This window comes from Lichenostomus cassidix, chromosome 4A (genome assembly GCF_008360975.1).
Source record: "Lichenostomus cassidix isolate B80296 chromosome 4A, HeHo_3.0, whole genome shotgun sequence".
Taxonomy (NCBI): domain Eukaryota; kingdom Metazoa; phylum Chordata; class Aves; order Passeriformes; family Meliphagidae; genus Lichenostomus; species Lichenostomus cassidix.
In genome coordinates, this window is record NC_139485.1 from 10,697,649 (window position 1) to 10,711,753 (window position 14,105).

Sequence of the window (14,105 nt, forward strand, 5' to 3'; positions counted from 1 at the left end):
CGGAAGGAGCGGCAGCGACAGCGACAGCGCGGCGCGTCCCGGGACCGGCCGCTGATGGCGGCGCCGCCGCCGCCGTGTGCCCGAGGCGCTCCCGCCGCTGCCTGAGGCGCTCCCGCCGCCCCGCCGCCGCCCTCGCGCCCGCCGCCATGACCGAGGAGCCGTACGAGAAGTTCCTGGCCCCCGAGGAGCCGTGCCCGCTGCTCTCGCACCAGCACCCGCCGCGGGGCGGCAGCTTGAGCCTGAGCGAGGAGGGCTGCCTGGACGTCAGCGATTTCGGCTGCCAGCTCTCCTCCTGCCACCGCACCGACCCGCTGCACCGCTTCCACTCCAACAGGTCGGCTCGGCGGGGCAGGGCCGGGCGGTGCCGAGGGGCTGGGCTGGGGCGCGGGGGTCGCGGCGGGGTCGGGCCGCCCTGAGCAGGGCCGCGCATCCTTCCCTGCGCTGCCGGGACGAGCCGGGCACGGCCGGGCTGCGGGGGCTCCGCGTGTCTCCCGCCCTGCTGGGCTGTCCTGCCCTTTGGCTCAGTCTGGGCTCGGCTCTTCGCGTTACAATTGTCCGTGTAAGCTGGGTCGGCTTTTAAAGATGTGTTTATTCATGGAATCACAGAATGGTTTGGGTTAGAAGGGACCCTAAAGGTCATGTAGTTCCAACCCCCTGCCCTGGGCAGGCAGACCTTCCACTAGGATCAGGTGGCTCCAAGCCTCGTTCCTTTCCCAGTTTCTTAATTTTTTAGATTTTGATAAATTCTGAGCGCTGTAGGGTGGGCAGCTGCAGAATGGTGTGTTTATAAGACTTAAAGGCAGGCCTTGCATGGACACTGGGCAGACTTGTAGAGATTCAGAATGAGTCAGGCGGCTTGGTGACTGCACCAACTCCTGCAGAGACATTTCCACCCCATACTACTAATTAAGGGTAAATTATTCTCCCTGTAATTTGTAGAAAAGGTCTGTTCTAGAAGTGCAAATACGGCTCTGCAAAGAAATTCCAGTTGTGCTCATAAAATCAAAACCACAGTCCTGCTTTCCTAAGAATGTAGTTCTTCTAATGCATATTAAGCTTGAATATAACAATAACTTTTTTTGGGGAATAATCTATGAGATTTCTGTCTCCAACATACGTGTCTCCAACATTCCTGTTCCAGATGTGCAAGATTCTTCTATGTCGCTAGTGTTTGTGCGACATAATTATGAAGAGTGAATTTGTATGAAGTCATGGAAATTGCACTTTAAAAGTGTCATTCACAAGGACAAACTCTTAATTATACATTCTTAAATGATTCAGCATGAAGAGCCTTGATCAAACATGATACACTTCCATAATAGAGTTCTTAAGTCATGAGACATGAGCAGTAAGATGTATTCTTAGAATGTCTGTAAATAAATCTGTGACAGTCACCAAATTTGCATTTAATTAATTTTGTACATTTCTTTTTGTGTTGCCTTTCACTTCTCGAGTGTGTTTCTCAGGTTTGCCTCTTTTGTAACATAGGCATCTTGAGTGGCTGTTTTACTTCTCTGGAAAAGGACATGCCCTGTCTTGCACTGATGAAGCCATTGCAGATGTGCAGTTCAATCTGTGGTGTTCGTATAGGGCATTCTATGTTTTAAAGTTAGGGGTAATTTTAATGTAGTTCCCACTTGTTGTTAATCCAGTTCACCCCAGTGAGCACAGCAGGTGCCCCTGGCTGTGGGAAGGTGAGGGCTGACTGCCTGTACCTGGAGTGTTTGCATTGTTGGTTGGTGGTAGAGCCCCTGTACCTCACCCTTTGTTTTGATGTGTCTGGAAACTTTGTCCACTCTGTCTTTCCTTTCATCAATATTTCGTGGATTAAGAAACTGTAGTCATGTTGGATAATGTGCTGTGTCACCACAGTCATGTTCTCCTCACTACCAGTGGATTGCCCTGCCCACAAAAGTCTGTGCCAGCAAAGCACTGCACATATATAAGGGATGCAGAAAGGAGAGAGGGCAAGAACTCCTGAATCTGCTACAAGGAACGTTCTGGAAATGTCTTTAACATTGGGTAAATTCACATCTGGCCAAGTAGATGTGGGAGTGAATCTATCACAAATGTATTCAGCCAGCCTGGTATGCAGCTTAAATAATGACATTGAGGACCAACCTTTCTGGGTGATAGGATTGCTCAGCTTTTGCAGTTGGATAGAAGAGTGTTTTTCTAGTTAGCCAGGCTGAAGTGGACAGGTTGATGGAACAGGAGTTGATTATATGGGTTTGTGTGGTGCATTTTAGAAGCCCTTTTCAAGTTGTTTTGGCCATATTGCAGTGCTGTGCTGACTCATATTTGTCTCGACCTACTTTTCACCAATATGTAAAGTAAATCCAGATATGGAGACTGATTTCATGAGCTTGTTAAATTCTGGCTTACTCTCATTAGAGTAAAAAACCTGTTCTGTGGAAATTGACTCCTCAATAGTTTTCCTTTAGCAACAACTTTAACTAGCTTTGTAAATGAAATAATGAAGTGAAAAAAGTATTTAGTTTTGGTATGGTAGCATTTTCACACAGGTCATTTTCCCATCTTGCACTGTCTCATTCCAATAGCATGTCCAATGCTTTTGACATTCAGAGTTGTGAATAATGGATCCATAATGTGTTTACTTATTAAGCCTTAATTTTTTTGGGGATTATCAATGTAGAATGTCTTCTTGACTTCTATTTGTCCTGAAGTCCAATTGATTAACTTCTTAGTTCTGTTTATTCCAGTTTATATGGAAGTTTAAATAACTCAATATATGGAAAATATTATTTTTAGATCAATGTGTTTTAAAAACCCAACCAGCAGCAAAAAAGCAATTTGCATACTACAGGAGTCGTGGCTCTGAGGTAGAAAATTATAATATATCAAAATAAAGGTGTAATTATTCCATGTATGTATTTTTGCCTCGACATTTGTAACATTATGTTTCCTTTGGTGTTGTTTATGTACTTTAAAGAATACTTAAAAATGGAATACTTCAATTCACATAAGTATAACTTAACAAAATCAGTGTATTATGTCCCTGACTAGCAAGGTGGAGATAGTTTTACAAGGCTTAAAGAAGTTTCTCAGGACACATGATGCCAATGTTTGCTGCTCTCTGATTGTGTTGTCCTGTTTTGCAGGTGGAACTTGACATCCTGTGGGACAAGTGTGGCCAGCTCAGAGTGCAGCGAGGAGCTGTTCTCCTCAGTGTCCGTGGGGGATCAGGATGATTGTTACTCTCTGCTGGATGACCAGGAGTTCACCTCTTTCGATCTGTTCCCTGAGGGCAGTGTCTGCAGTGATGTCTCCTCTTCTATCAGCACCTACTGGGATTGGTCAGACAGTGAGTTTGAGTGGCAGGTAAACTGGTTCCACTGGAAACGTAAAATTTTGTGTAGGATATTGTGTGCTGGATTTAGCTGTAGTTGAAAAGTTGTAGAATAGAATATCCTGAGTTGGAAGGGAGCCTCAAGGAATGTTAAGTCCGGCTCCTGGCCCTGCACAAGACAAGCCCAGGAATCACAGCCTGTGTCTGAGAGCGTTGTCCCAACACTCCTTGAGCTCTGTCAAGCTGATGCTGTGACCACTGCAATGGGGGGGCTGTTCCAGTGCCCAGCCACCCTCTAGGGGAAGAACCTTTTCGTGATACCTACCCTGAACTTCCCCTGGCCCAGCATCGTGCTGTTCCCTTGTGTCCTGCCACTGGTCACCAGAGAGGAGAGATCAGTGCCTGCCCCTCCTCTTCCCTTCATGAGGAAGCTGTAGACAGCTATGAAGTCTCCCCTCAGTCTCCTCTTCTTCTGAACTAACCAAGTGACCTCAGCATTTGTTTCTTTGTAACTGCTGAACGTAGGAGCATGTATCTGACTACTCTTGAGTGATTAAAAAATGTTTTGTTTCATTTTATTCCACCGTCCTTAGTCAGAAAGAGAGACTGAAGGTCAGCTCTCCGAGGATGGACACTTACGTATTATGGTAGTTTGGTTTTAGGGACTAACATATTTCTTGTAGCCATGAGCTTAGACCCTTTGTACTGAGGATCTGCCCTGCTAATGAAATCTGGTTATAGATGTCTGGTGCTAGTGGAACTTTCCTGGTAAAGTATAGAAGCTCTTGCCATAGCTTATTTCCATTATTTTTTGGTTTTTTTTCCCTATGCCAGTAAGAGTACAGAGCTCATTTTGTCTCACCAGAATAGGAAAAGTGTGAAAGTGAATCACACTTCTTCCCTATTCTGTGCTGGATGCAGTCCTTGTTGGGTATCTCTAGTTTGTGATAGTCTTCCCTGTTCAGCAGTTTTTCAGATGTGGTATGCATTTTTAAATATAGTATAGACCTAAACTGACTTTTTATATTAACACTTAAGTCAACTATGAGTGTATACATGGTTTTGAAATAGGCAACAAAGAGCTTCAGAATTTATTGGGGAATACTGGAAAATTTTGTCATAAAGGTTAGTCAGAGCACGTAGGGAGTCTTTTAAGGACAGTAGAAGAACTGAAAACTTATTTCAAGAAAGCTCAAATTCTGTTCCAGAGGATGCAAGTGAACTTGAGACATGTATTGAGATCAGCTCTGACTGGTTTAGTCCAGCTGCTAGTCTCTGTGTTATATCACTGAAATGATATAACACTTACAAGTGTGTTACAAGTGTGTGTGTATAATCCAGCCTGGAGGAACAACTCAGGTTGGATCCCAAAGATTCAGAGCTTCACTGAGTTGTGAAATTTTAATTGCCTGATGAACTTGGCAGTTGTTTTGAAAAGAAGCCATTTCCTATGCCTTAGTTAGCTGATAGTATGTTTGATTGGTAACTAGCTTTTTCATTACTCTTTGTTTTTTAAAACAAGCTTTTCATAAGAGACTGACTTGATTGGACTTGTAAGAGTTTGTAAAGACTCTTTTGTACCTCTTTATGGTGTTATCTGGCAGAATCTGAGCACGAGTAATCCAACTGTCCCACTTTAACTGGAAGTGAATTCAGAAATCACATGTCAGTTGTATAAATGAAAGTAGCTGAAGTTCTCAGTTGCTTCCAGGCAAATGATAGTGATTTTAATTGAATTGTCTTGTGTAATTATGGAGTGTGGGAGGAATTACAGACGTACTTTAAAATTATCTTCCTTAAACTAGACTTACGCTCCAAAATGGGAGATTTAGATTTAGGTTTGGAATGTAATGGACAATTTCCATTGATGGTGAAGGGAAATAGTTGAAATGCCACATCGTTCTGCTGTTTTCCTAAATGCAAATTTTAAAAAAGAGGATTGATAAGTAGAGAATAGTGTGAATTGAGTTTGCTGCACTTGTTGTTTGTTGGAAGACTCAAAAGAGTATTGCAGATTTATGAGTAATTACAAAGAGTTTGTTAAAGTACAGAGATAATCAATGCTTTGCTAATTTGATGGTATGTTTTGAATTGTTAATAGTGTTAGAACGATTTACAATCTGCCTACTGTATTCTAAAGCTTTGTTCTTCCTCTTGCATGTTACAAGTTGCCTGGCAGCGACATTACAAGTGGGAGTGATGTGCTTTCTGATGTTATACCGAGTATTCCAAGCTCTCCTTGTCTGCTTCCCAAAAAGAAAAACAAACATAGGAATCTTGATGAACTTCCATGGAGTGCAATGACAAATGATGAGCAGGTGACTTTTTTCCTATGCTTGAATGACAATGTACAGAAGAATTTCCAATTAAATGACACAACTTAAAAGCCATCCTATTTGCTGTAGGTGTAAATGCAGACCTGTCCAATACTACTTGATTCTCAAAACTAAATCTTGTCCTTTGGATCTGTAGGAGGCAGTTTAATGCCTACTCAAGTTTTCACCCTGAGTTTTTAGGGATACTCAAGGCTAGAATCATGATATTTGGACTTGTTTTATTCTGTTGGTTCTTCCTTTCTTCTGTCTCTCATTTAGAATCAATAATACTTCAAAATGACCTGTGTTTCTTTGGGTCCTAGGTTGAATATATTGAATATTTGAGTCGCAAAGTCAGTACGGAGATGGGCCTTCGAGAGCAACTTGATATTATTAAAATTATTGATCCTACTGCTCAGATCTCACCTACAGATAGTGAATTCATTATTGAATTGAACTGTCTCACAGATGAAAAACTGAAACAGGTGAGTTAAGGTTTGTACATTTGACTTTAGGTTTTCAGCATCTGATTATGTCTTGCAAAATCTTATGGACTTGTGATCAATTTTTATGCATAATCATTAGATACAGAGAGAGACACTAGAGCACAATACTGTCAGTGAGGGAAAACAGAGTTCAAAAGCATATTGTATTATTAAACCTTTATATGAAAGACTGGTTATATATTGTCAGTATGTGCTAAGCCAGATCTGGTGAGTGTGTAATGAATTATGTTGTGGACCTGGTGCTGCTTGTGGCAGTGTACTCCACTACATGACCATCAGCTAGCTGAGGGCCTTCCTTTGCTCACTGATTGTAAACTAGCATTTAAGACTCCAAAAGATTGGAATTCATTGGGGAAGACCATAAATTTCATGTAGAAAGGGATAGAGAGTAATGCATTTTAAAGATGTTACAAATTGCAAGTTATAACTAAGAAGGGTGCCTGGCTGATAGGGTAGATACATTGTACTGTCTTCTCAGTCATTGAATTATTGAGATGTGTTGTTGGGAAGAGGTGCAGTGTCCAAACAAGCTGAACTCCTCAGTGTTACATTGATAATGATGAAGATAAAGTTGAAAATGGAAAATATTCACTGCATTTATGGGCTTAGTCCATTTCGTATTTCAAGAATTTTGTGTCATCTTAAGGTAGAAAAGTGCTGTTTTATTTACACTCACTTTTGTTTGAGTATACCTAGCAAAATAAAGGGGTTTGATACATTAGGTAAACAACTGAGTTCAGTTAAACTTGACTGATATTCCTGCTTGGTGTTAAAATATAATATTTTGTTACATAGTCACAAACCTGATAGGCAGAAGAGACAAGAACCCCCCCCCCCAACCCTTGCTACTTACTTTTCTTCTTTCCATAGTGGAACAAATGTTACCTTAATTAAGTTCTCTGGGTGACTCCAGATCGCTTGGGATTTAAGCAGTCACAGGAAAATGGTTTAAAAGCCTAACTGAGCTGACCCAATAACTTAATCATCATTAGTAGCAGATTGTGCTTTTCCATGAAAAGGAGTATCTCAGCGCAGCATTTATCAGGATTTAGTAATTTCGCTGCCTCTGTTCTAAAGGTGAGAAACTACATCAAGGAGCATGGACCTCGCCAGCGGTCTGCAAGGGAGAGCTGGAAGAGGAGCAGCTACAGCTGTGCGAGTACCAGTGGTGTGAGTGGTGCCAGTGCCAGCAGCAGCAGTGCCAGCATGGTCAGCTCAGCCAGCAGCAGTGGCTCCAGCGTTGCCAACTCTGCTTCAAACTCCAGTGCCAACATGAGTCGAGCACACAGCGACAGCAATTTGTCCACAAGTGCTGCAGAAAGAATCCGGGATTCAAAAGTAAAGTTTCTAATTATGTACATCTGTGTTAATTAAGCTGTCTGAACTCGTGAAGCTTGCTTATGTGATCTTACCTGGGATGTTTGTCCTGAAGGAACACAGTAACTGAGTTATCTAGCTAAACCAATGATCATAAGAAATTTAAACTTGTGCTTTCCCCATCACTTCTGTGCAAAAGCCTGATGTTTGCATGTAGTAGATCTTCTAATTCCTTTTGTTTAGGAGAAGCTGAGTGGGCTTGAATAAGGGCTAATGCATCTAACTTAAGAACACACACTTAAAAAGAAAAGTTGTTCAAGAATGATCACCCTAATCTAGGCATAATTCCTGGATGGTAAAGACACCCTTGATTGGTTTTGGTCAGGCTTTTTGAATCTTCTTCAGTCTCATGAGATTCCTTGGTGAGGAGGGACCCACTGAAGCATGTTTCATTTAAAGTAGTACTGTGGCACTGGTTCTGTCTCCATAATTTCAATTTCAAGTGTGGAGTAGAGGAGCAGTTCTTGCATGCTCTACGACGTCTTGGGTTTGTTAATGTAAGACTGTAACATTTCTCTAGCATTAAAGATTTCTCCAATCAAAGACTTGACTGTGCAACATCATAGGGTAATGTTGTGCCCCATAATTCAATTGTGGTAAATGGTCTTGATATTTTAATATGAGATATGATTTTGGATGAATGTTTATACCATCTCTGAGAATTTGTATGTATTATTTTTCAGAGCAGATGTTATTTTGGAGGTTAATTTATATTTGCCAGCTTTAGAGGTATTTTTTCCTAATGTGCAGAACAAAATCTTATGCTTTGTCTCTTCTGTACTTTGACAGAAACGTTCCAAGCAACGGAAACTCCAGCAAAAGGCCTTACGGAAGAGACAGCTGAAAGAACAAAGACAAGCTCGTAAGGAAAGACTGAGTGGATTATTTCTTAACGAAGAAGTGCTGTCTTTAAAAGTGACTGAGGAGGACCATGAAGGAGATGTGGATGTTTTAATGTGACAGGGGTGAATTTATCAGTGTTCTTTCTAAGCCTTAAGTGTATTATCCTTATTGTTTACATATATTTCTTGACCAAATTTTGATTAGTGTTAACAATATAAACCAGATCTTTTCTCAAGTGTAATTTTGCTAAGAAGGTCTGAGTATTGAGTAACTTCGGCTTTTTGAGACTAATTTTGCAACAAGGAATTCAGAAACTTATCTGAAAAGCTGCTGAATAGATATAATTTTAAGGAAATTTGAACTTGGCTAACATGCTAACTGACTTGCATGTAAGTCTAGGGGTGCTTTTGGATGACACAAAGCATGCATTATTATGCTTCAGCTTTTTTGTTTTTTTCCAATGTAGTATTACACTTGACTTGTTCTGTCTTCCTTTCCCATTATTAGGAAGATTGTTTAGCATGAGGAAAAATGTTTTGTTTGAGGGCCTTTTTTCAGCCTTGCTCTTGATTTCTACAAAATCAAAGTACTGTTGATACATTTGGAAAAGTTGTGATTTAACTCAAGATACGCAGAAAATGAGAGGCATTTGAGGACATCTGATTCAGAGAATCTGTAACACAAACACTGCCTAATAATGTAGTTCTTAGGAACCAACTAAAATGAAAAAAACCCCCAAACCCAAAATAATTGCAGGCTTAGTCTTCAGAAGGTTATTTTGCTGCTCAGTATCTTATGATCGTCACTAATGGTTCACCAGTACGTTCCTAATATTTCTGTGAAAAGATCCCAATAAAAGCACATTTATGCATTGAAAATACACTAATCTGCAATTAAGTTGACTAGGACACTAGTTAAAGTAGTTAAAAACACTATTGAAAACAGAATTGCAAACAGGTGGCACACAACTTCAGTGGTTTTCTTCCCCAGAAGCGTATCTAAATTGATTCATATTGTTAACAGGAGAACTTAGTTAACGCAGCTGTACTTTTTTAATTGTGTGTTTAGTTGAGGTTGTCTGCTGTGTGGGTCATTACACCATAACATGTATCAGAATTCTTTTGTTGTCTATCAGCTTTTGAAATTTCTCATGATAAGAAAGTGAGGTACAGTTGTGGCTTTCAGGTAGAGAAGTAATAGTACTTGCAACCTGTTTCCTAATTCTGACAATCTTTGGGCAACTTTTGTCTTTATCTTGGAACTACTTTTACAGAACTCCTTCCCCCCATAGCTGAGATAAAAATGATACTTCTAAATTTTGATGTGAAACTTAAAAGGTTTTATTTTTGAGTTCTGAGTTTAGGAAATAATTTTTTATTACCCTGATGCTTCATTACTTTAATTTTGCTCTTGAATTCAGGAGTTTGACACTTTAATGTGTCCACAGGTGTCTGTAATGGCAGCATATAGCCCAGTCCTGCAGAATGCATGATCAGCTTTGGGACTACTGACATTAATGGTCCATGCCCTGCACAGACTTACTAGCCCTGACAGCTGAAGTATTTTTCTTTCAGGAGTGGCATACTTTTTAGCGTCAAAATAAACTGAACAGTAAAATATCTGAACAATGGCCTCTGAAAGGGTTTTGATAAGAAAAAAATTAGATCCATAGTCAAAGTAGTGTGTGTGAACTTATTGTGGCTCTACAACAGGTACCCAGGCGTGGCCACTGACTGACTAAAAGCCAGGTAATGTCATTTTAAGCTCATGTTAGCTATCCCATATGGCCACATATTTGCCCACTAACCACAGGTGTCTGTTACCTGTCAGTATTTGCTTGTACTGCACTGTTGCTAGTTGATGCCTCCTTCCTGTATAATCAATACTGAAAACTTCTTAACAGTATACACTTTACTGAGAATTTAGATTAACTTAAATCTGGAGTGTCTTTTAAATATCTTGTATGGAAGATAAAAGTTAATTGCTATCAATTTGGCTAATTTCAGGTTGCAGTTATTGAACTCTTGCATGGTAATGGGTGAATTCATCATGAAATACTTCACCATGTGTACAGTGTCACAGTTCAGTACAACCTTTATTTTCTGCAGTGACTTTGAAATGTGATTGAATTTTTTTTCTGAAGAAAAAAGCACACATAGTACTGTAGAGAATTGAAACTCTGAAGTGAATTGTAAGAAAGGTGCAATATCTCAGTGTGGTGGAGCATGAAAGTGTGTCACTTTATTCTGTTTCAGCAGTTATTCAGAGTTTAAAATGCCTCAGGTTTTGTTGAGAGAAGACCCCATCATTTTGATGAGGTACAGTTCATTCTGGTCCCATGTCTGCTAGCTTCCAGAGATCATGAAGTGAGGGAGGATAGTATTTCCATCATAATGTGAGCATGTAAGTATAAACTAATCTTAGTGATTAGATGATTAGCTGCTCATCTGTTGCACTGGATGAAAAGGTCCTGGGTGCCAGAATAGCTGATTGTGCTGTGTTGTCTCCAGCAGGTACTTCAGTCACATGTGTGACAGTTAAAATGATAGAAGAGAGTGGATTTCCAGGGATTCAATGCTAATAATTTATAGCTCTGTGATCTCATAGATCCACGATGCTCATATACAGAAAATACAAAACTCTGAATGTTCTGGTAAGAATGCAGAATAACGTTACTTACCTTGAATGTTCTTTACCAAGTACTCAGAGATAAAATATTGTCTTTTCCTAATCTCAGAGAATCAGGCCTGAAGTGACTGTGGGATTCAAGAGCTCTCACATATTTCTACACATTTGGCTTTTTTTTTTTCCTTCTGCTTTCTCATCTTCTTTAGTTCTAGTGGCACACTCATTTTGTGGTGGGGGGAGGTTTTGTGTCAGATTCATGTTTTTCCCTGCAGTATGCTCAATGCTTACCCAGGGAGACCCCATCCCTGGAGGTATTTAAAAGACATGTAAATGTGGCACTTAGAGACACAGTTTAGTGGTGGGCTTGGCAGCATTAGATTTAGGGTTGGAGCTGATGAACTTGAAAGGACTTTTCAGTATAAATCTATGAATTTCTGTGAAACACCCATGGCGTTAGTCAAACAGTTGGAATTTCAGTGAAATCTGGTGTTGCTGATTAAGTTTTGGCCATTGTGGCCACAGGTGTAACTACTGGGTTCGGATGAAGATGAGTAATAGACTGCTAAAATAATGCATTCTTAGTAATGTAAAAAAAAAATCAAATCCCTGCTTTTTATTAATAGAGAAAAAAAATAGGCTTAAAAGTAACATAGAGACACCCAGGAAAAAGCTCATAGTTACATGGCTTCATGGTACTGGAGTTGTGTCTGCAGGAGCTTTGTACCCACTGCAACGTGAATATAATCAATTTACACTCTGTAAAGGTAACGGTTTGCTTCCATGGAACTTTTTGTCTAAAAAGGCTTAGAAGGAGCACTGAAAGTCTCATTGCAATAGGACTGTAAACAAGAGAGAACATTCTTTTCTAATACAATTTTAAATATGTGGAAGAAAGCTGCCTGACAAACTTGGCTGATTTCCGTGTGTGTATCTAATGTCATCTTTTGTTAAAATACCTATTTTTTTTATCTGGGAAGCTGATAAAAAGATGGTTATAATATGTTCAGTATGGGGTGCTTACTCAGAAGAGCAAGGAAAGTCTTTGCAAGACTTTCCTGGGCTCAAATTTTAGTTCTCATATTGTGGTGTGAAACCTGTGAAGATCATTCTCTGGGGAAAAAACAAACCAACCAATCTGCTTGAACTTACATGCATTTACATCAGAGTGCATATACCATGCAGAAAGATAAAAATGGCAGTATTTACTGTTCATCTATGCTGAATGGCCTGAAGCCATTTCTTTTCTCCTAACACTCTTTTGGCTTTGAAATGGGTTGATGCATTGGTCTATAAATATTAATAAACCTGACTGTTTTGGGAGCTTTTAAAGTTCATTCATATAAGCCAGATTTTCATGGCAAATGTTGTTAGATTTATTGGTTTAATATTCTAAAGCTTACTGATCTTGCAATTTTTGGGCACAGAAAAGTCAACATGCAGTTGTCCATTTAAGGATTGCAGAGATTAGTTTCTTAATCTATCAAGAGCAAATCTTAGTAATATTCAAAGTTTGTCTATTTTGACTGTTAACTGACGAATCATACTTGCATTCTCTCACATCTGGCTAACTTTAAAACATTTCCAAATGACAAATAAATTCTTCAATGTAAAAAAATAATGTAATATTGAAGCCTTGAATATAGTTCATAACCAAAGCAAGGGGAAGGTGGGGGGGTTGATTTTTTTTCTTTTTGTGTGGGATGGGAGAGATGAGGGTATAGATTAGAGTATATGGTATTGCTTAAATTGAGGGTTTTTTCCCAGATTCTCTGCTAATTGTATTGCTAAAATGCACTTTTGTATAGAAAACCGTTCTCTGTACATTCTGTATCTACTTTACACAATGTTTATAGAGATTTTTCTGAAGTTGTGAAGGATTTACTGAAAGCTCTGATGCTGTTGACTTCAAGTTTTCATTGTATTTGAAAATAGTTATGTGCATATTGAAGTACAGGTTGGAATTAAAATTAATGATATAGCAAAGATACTCTGATCAAACTATGTGGTATCTTCTTCAGAGCAGGGGGATTCATATACAGGACCTGCAGAGTCACTGTTCCGGCAGAAAATACAAATAAAGTGGCACATCTTAACTGTTTTTGATGGCAGAAAGCAAATTGGTGCCCCCTTAACGAAAGGGGTTTGTTATCCACAAGATATGACAAGAATTGTTTCATAGCATCACATGCAGCATCTCATGGATCTAAACTGCCTTCTTTGGCTTGGCTGTGGCTCATCAAACACTTCTGGGAGTTGATTCTCATCAAACACTGACAGAAGTTAAAATGGACCAAGCATTACTATCCCAGTTTCTGTAGATGTCAAGGGATGGAGAAGGACAGGGTGGAAACTGCTGCATATCACAGCAAGTCTTGTCAAACTGTGAGAGATCTTTACTTGTGAGCAGAACTCTGGAAGCTCTTGCCCTTGTGGTGCTTTGCCTTCACCTGAGAAGCCTGCTTGTGTGTTTTGTCTATTTTCATCCAGAGGTGAGTGACAATGTGGAATATTTTGCAAAAAAAAACGAATTTAAAATGTTTCCAAGGACCTTGACCCATTGGGATGTTTGTTTGTTGTTAGGATTGGCTTTTCCTTGTATAGCAACCAGAAGCTGCAGGGAAGCTGATGCTTACTCTGTGAATCCCAGGAACTTTCCCAGTCTGTCCTGTAGCAGTTCAATATTGAGATGTCAGTTGCATGGGAGAGTTTGATCTGCTGGCAAACAGCTGCCTGTCACCAGGGTCATGTGGGCACAACCAAACACAGCGTGTTATTAATCTTTTATTAACCCTCCTTAAGCATTTCTTCATTTCTTTCTCCAGTGTAGCCACTGTTCAGACAGTTTCATTTGATGGTCAAACACTGTTTGGACACAAGCTTGAATGAAGATTTCCACACTGGCAAAACAAATGGATAAGCTTGCCTTACTTGATTGACAGGGGAAGGTGTCATTGGCTATGGGCTTACTTTCCTCAACCCACTCTTACTATGCTGCCTGAATTGTACACGTCATCTAAACATTTTCCAGTACAAAACTAGTTACATCTTGGTGTCCTGAGGTCCTTTGTATGTGCTCCTAAAGATCCCGTGCCCTACTGGATAGAAAACATTTCTTTTAACCGCCTT

At 40.0% G+C, this 14,105-nt stretch overlaps 1 protein-coding gene across 1 annotated transcript; it reads left to right on the forward strand.

Moving 5' to 3' along the window:
- Positions 1–14: 14 nt before the first annotated feature.
- Positions 15–12,966, forward strand: FAM199X (family with sequence similarity 199, X-linked). Its single transcript, XM_085060493.1, has 6 exons — positions 15–334; positions 3,123–3,342; positions 5,479–5,628; positions 5,949–6,110; positions 7,209–7,469; positions 8,298–12,966. The coding sequence occupies exons 1-6, from the start codon at positions 147–149 to the stop codon at positions 8,466–8,468; spliced, it is 1,152 nt and encodes a 383-aa protein (XP_084916619.1). The 5' UTR covers positions 15–146; the 3' UTR covers positions 8,469–12,966.
- The last annotated feature ends 1,139 nt before the right edge of the window (positions 12,967–14,105 follow it).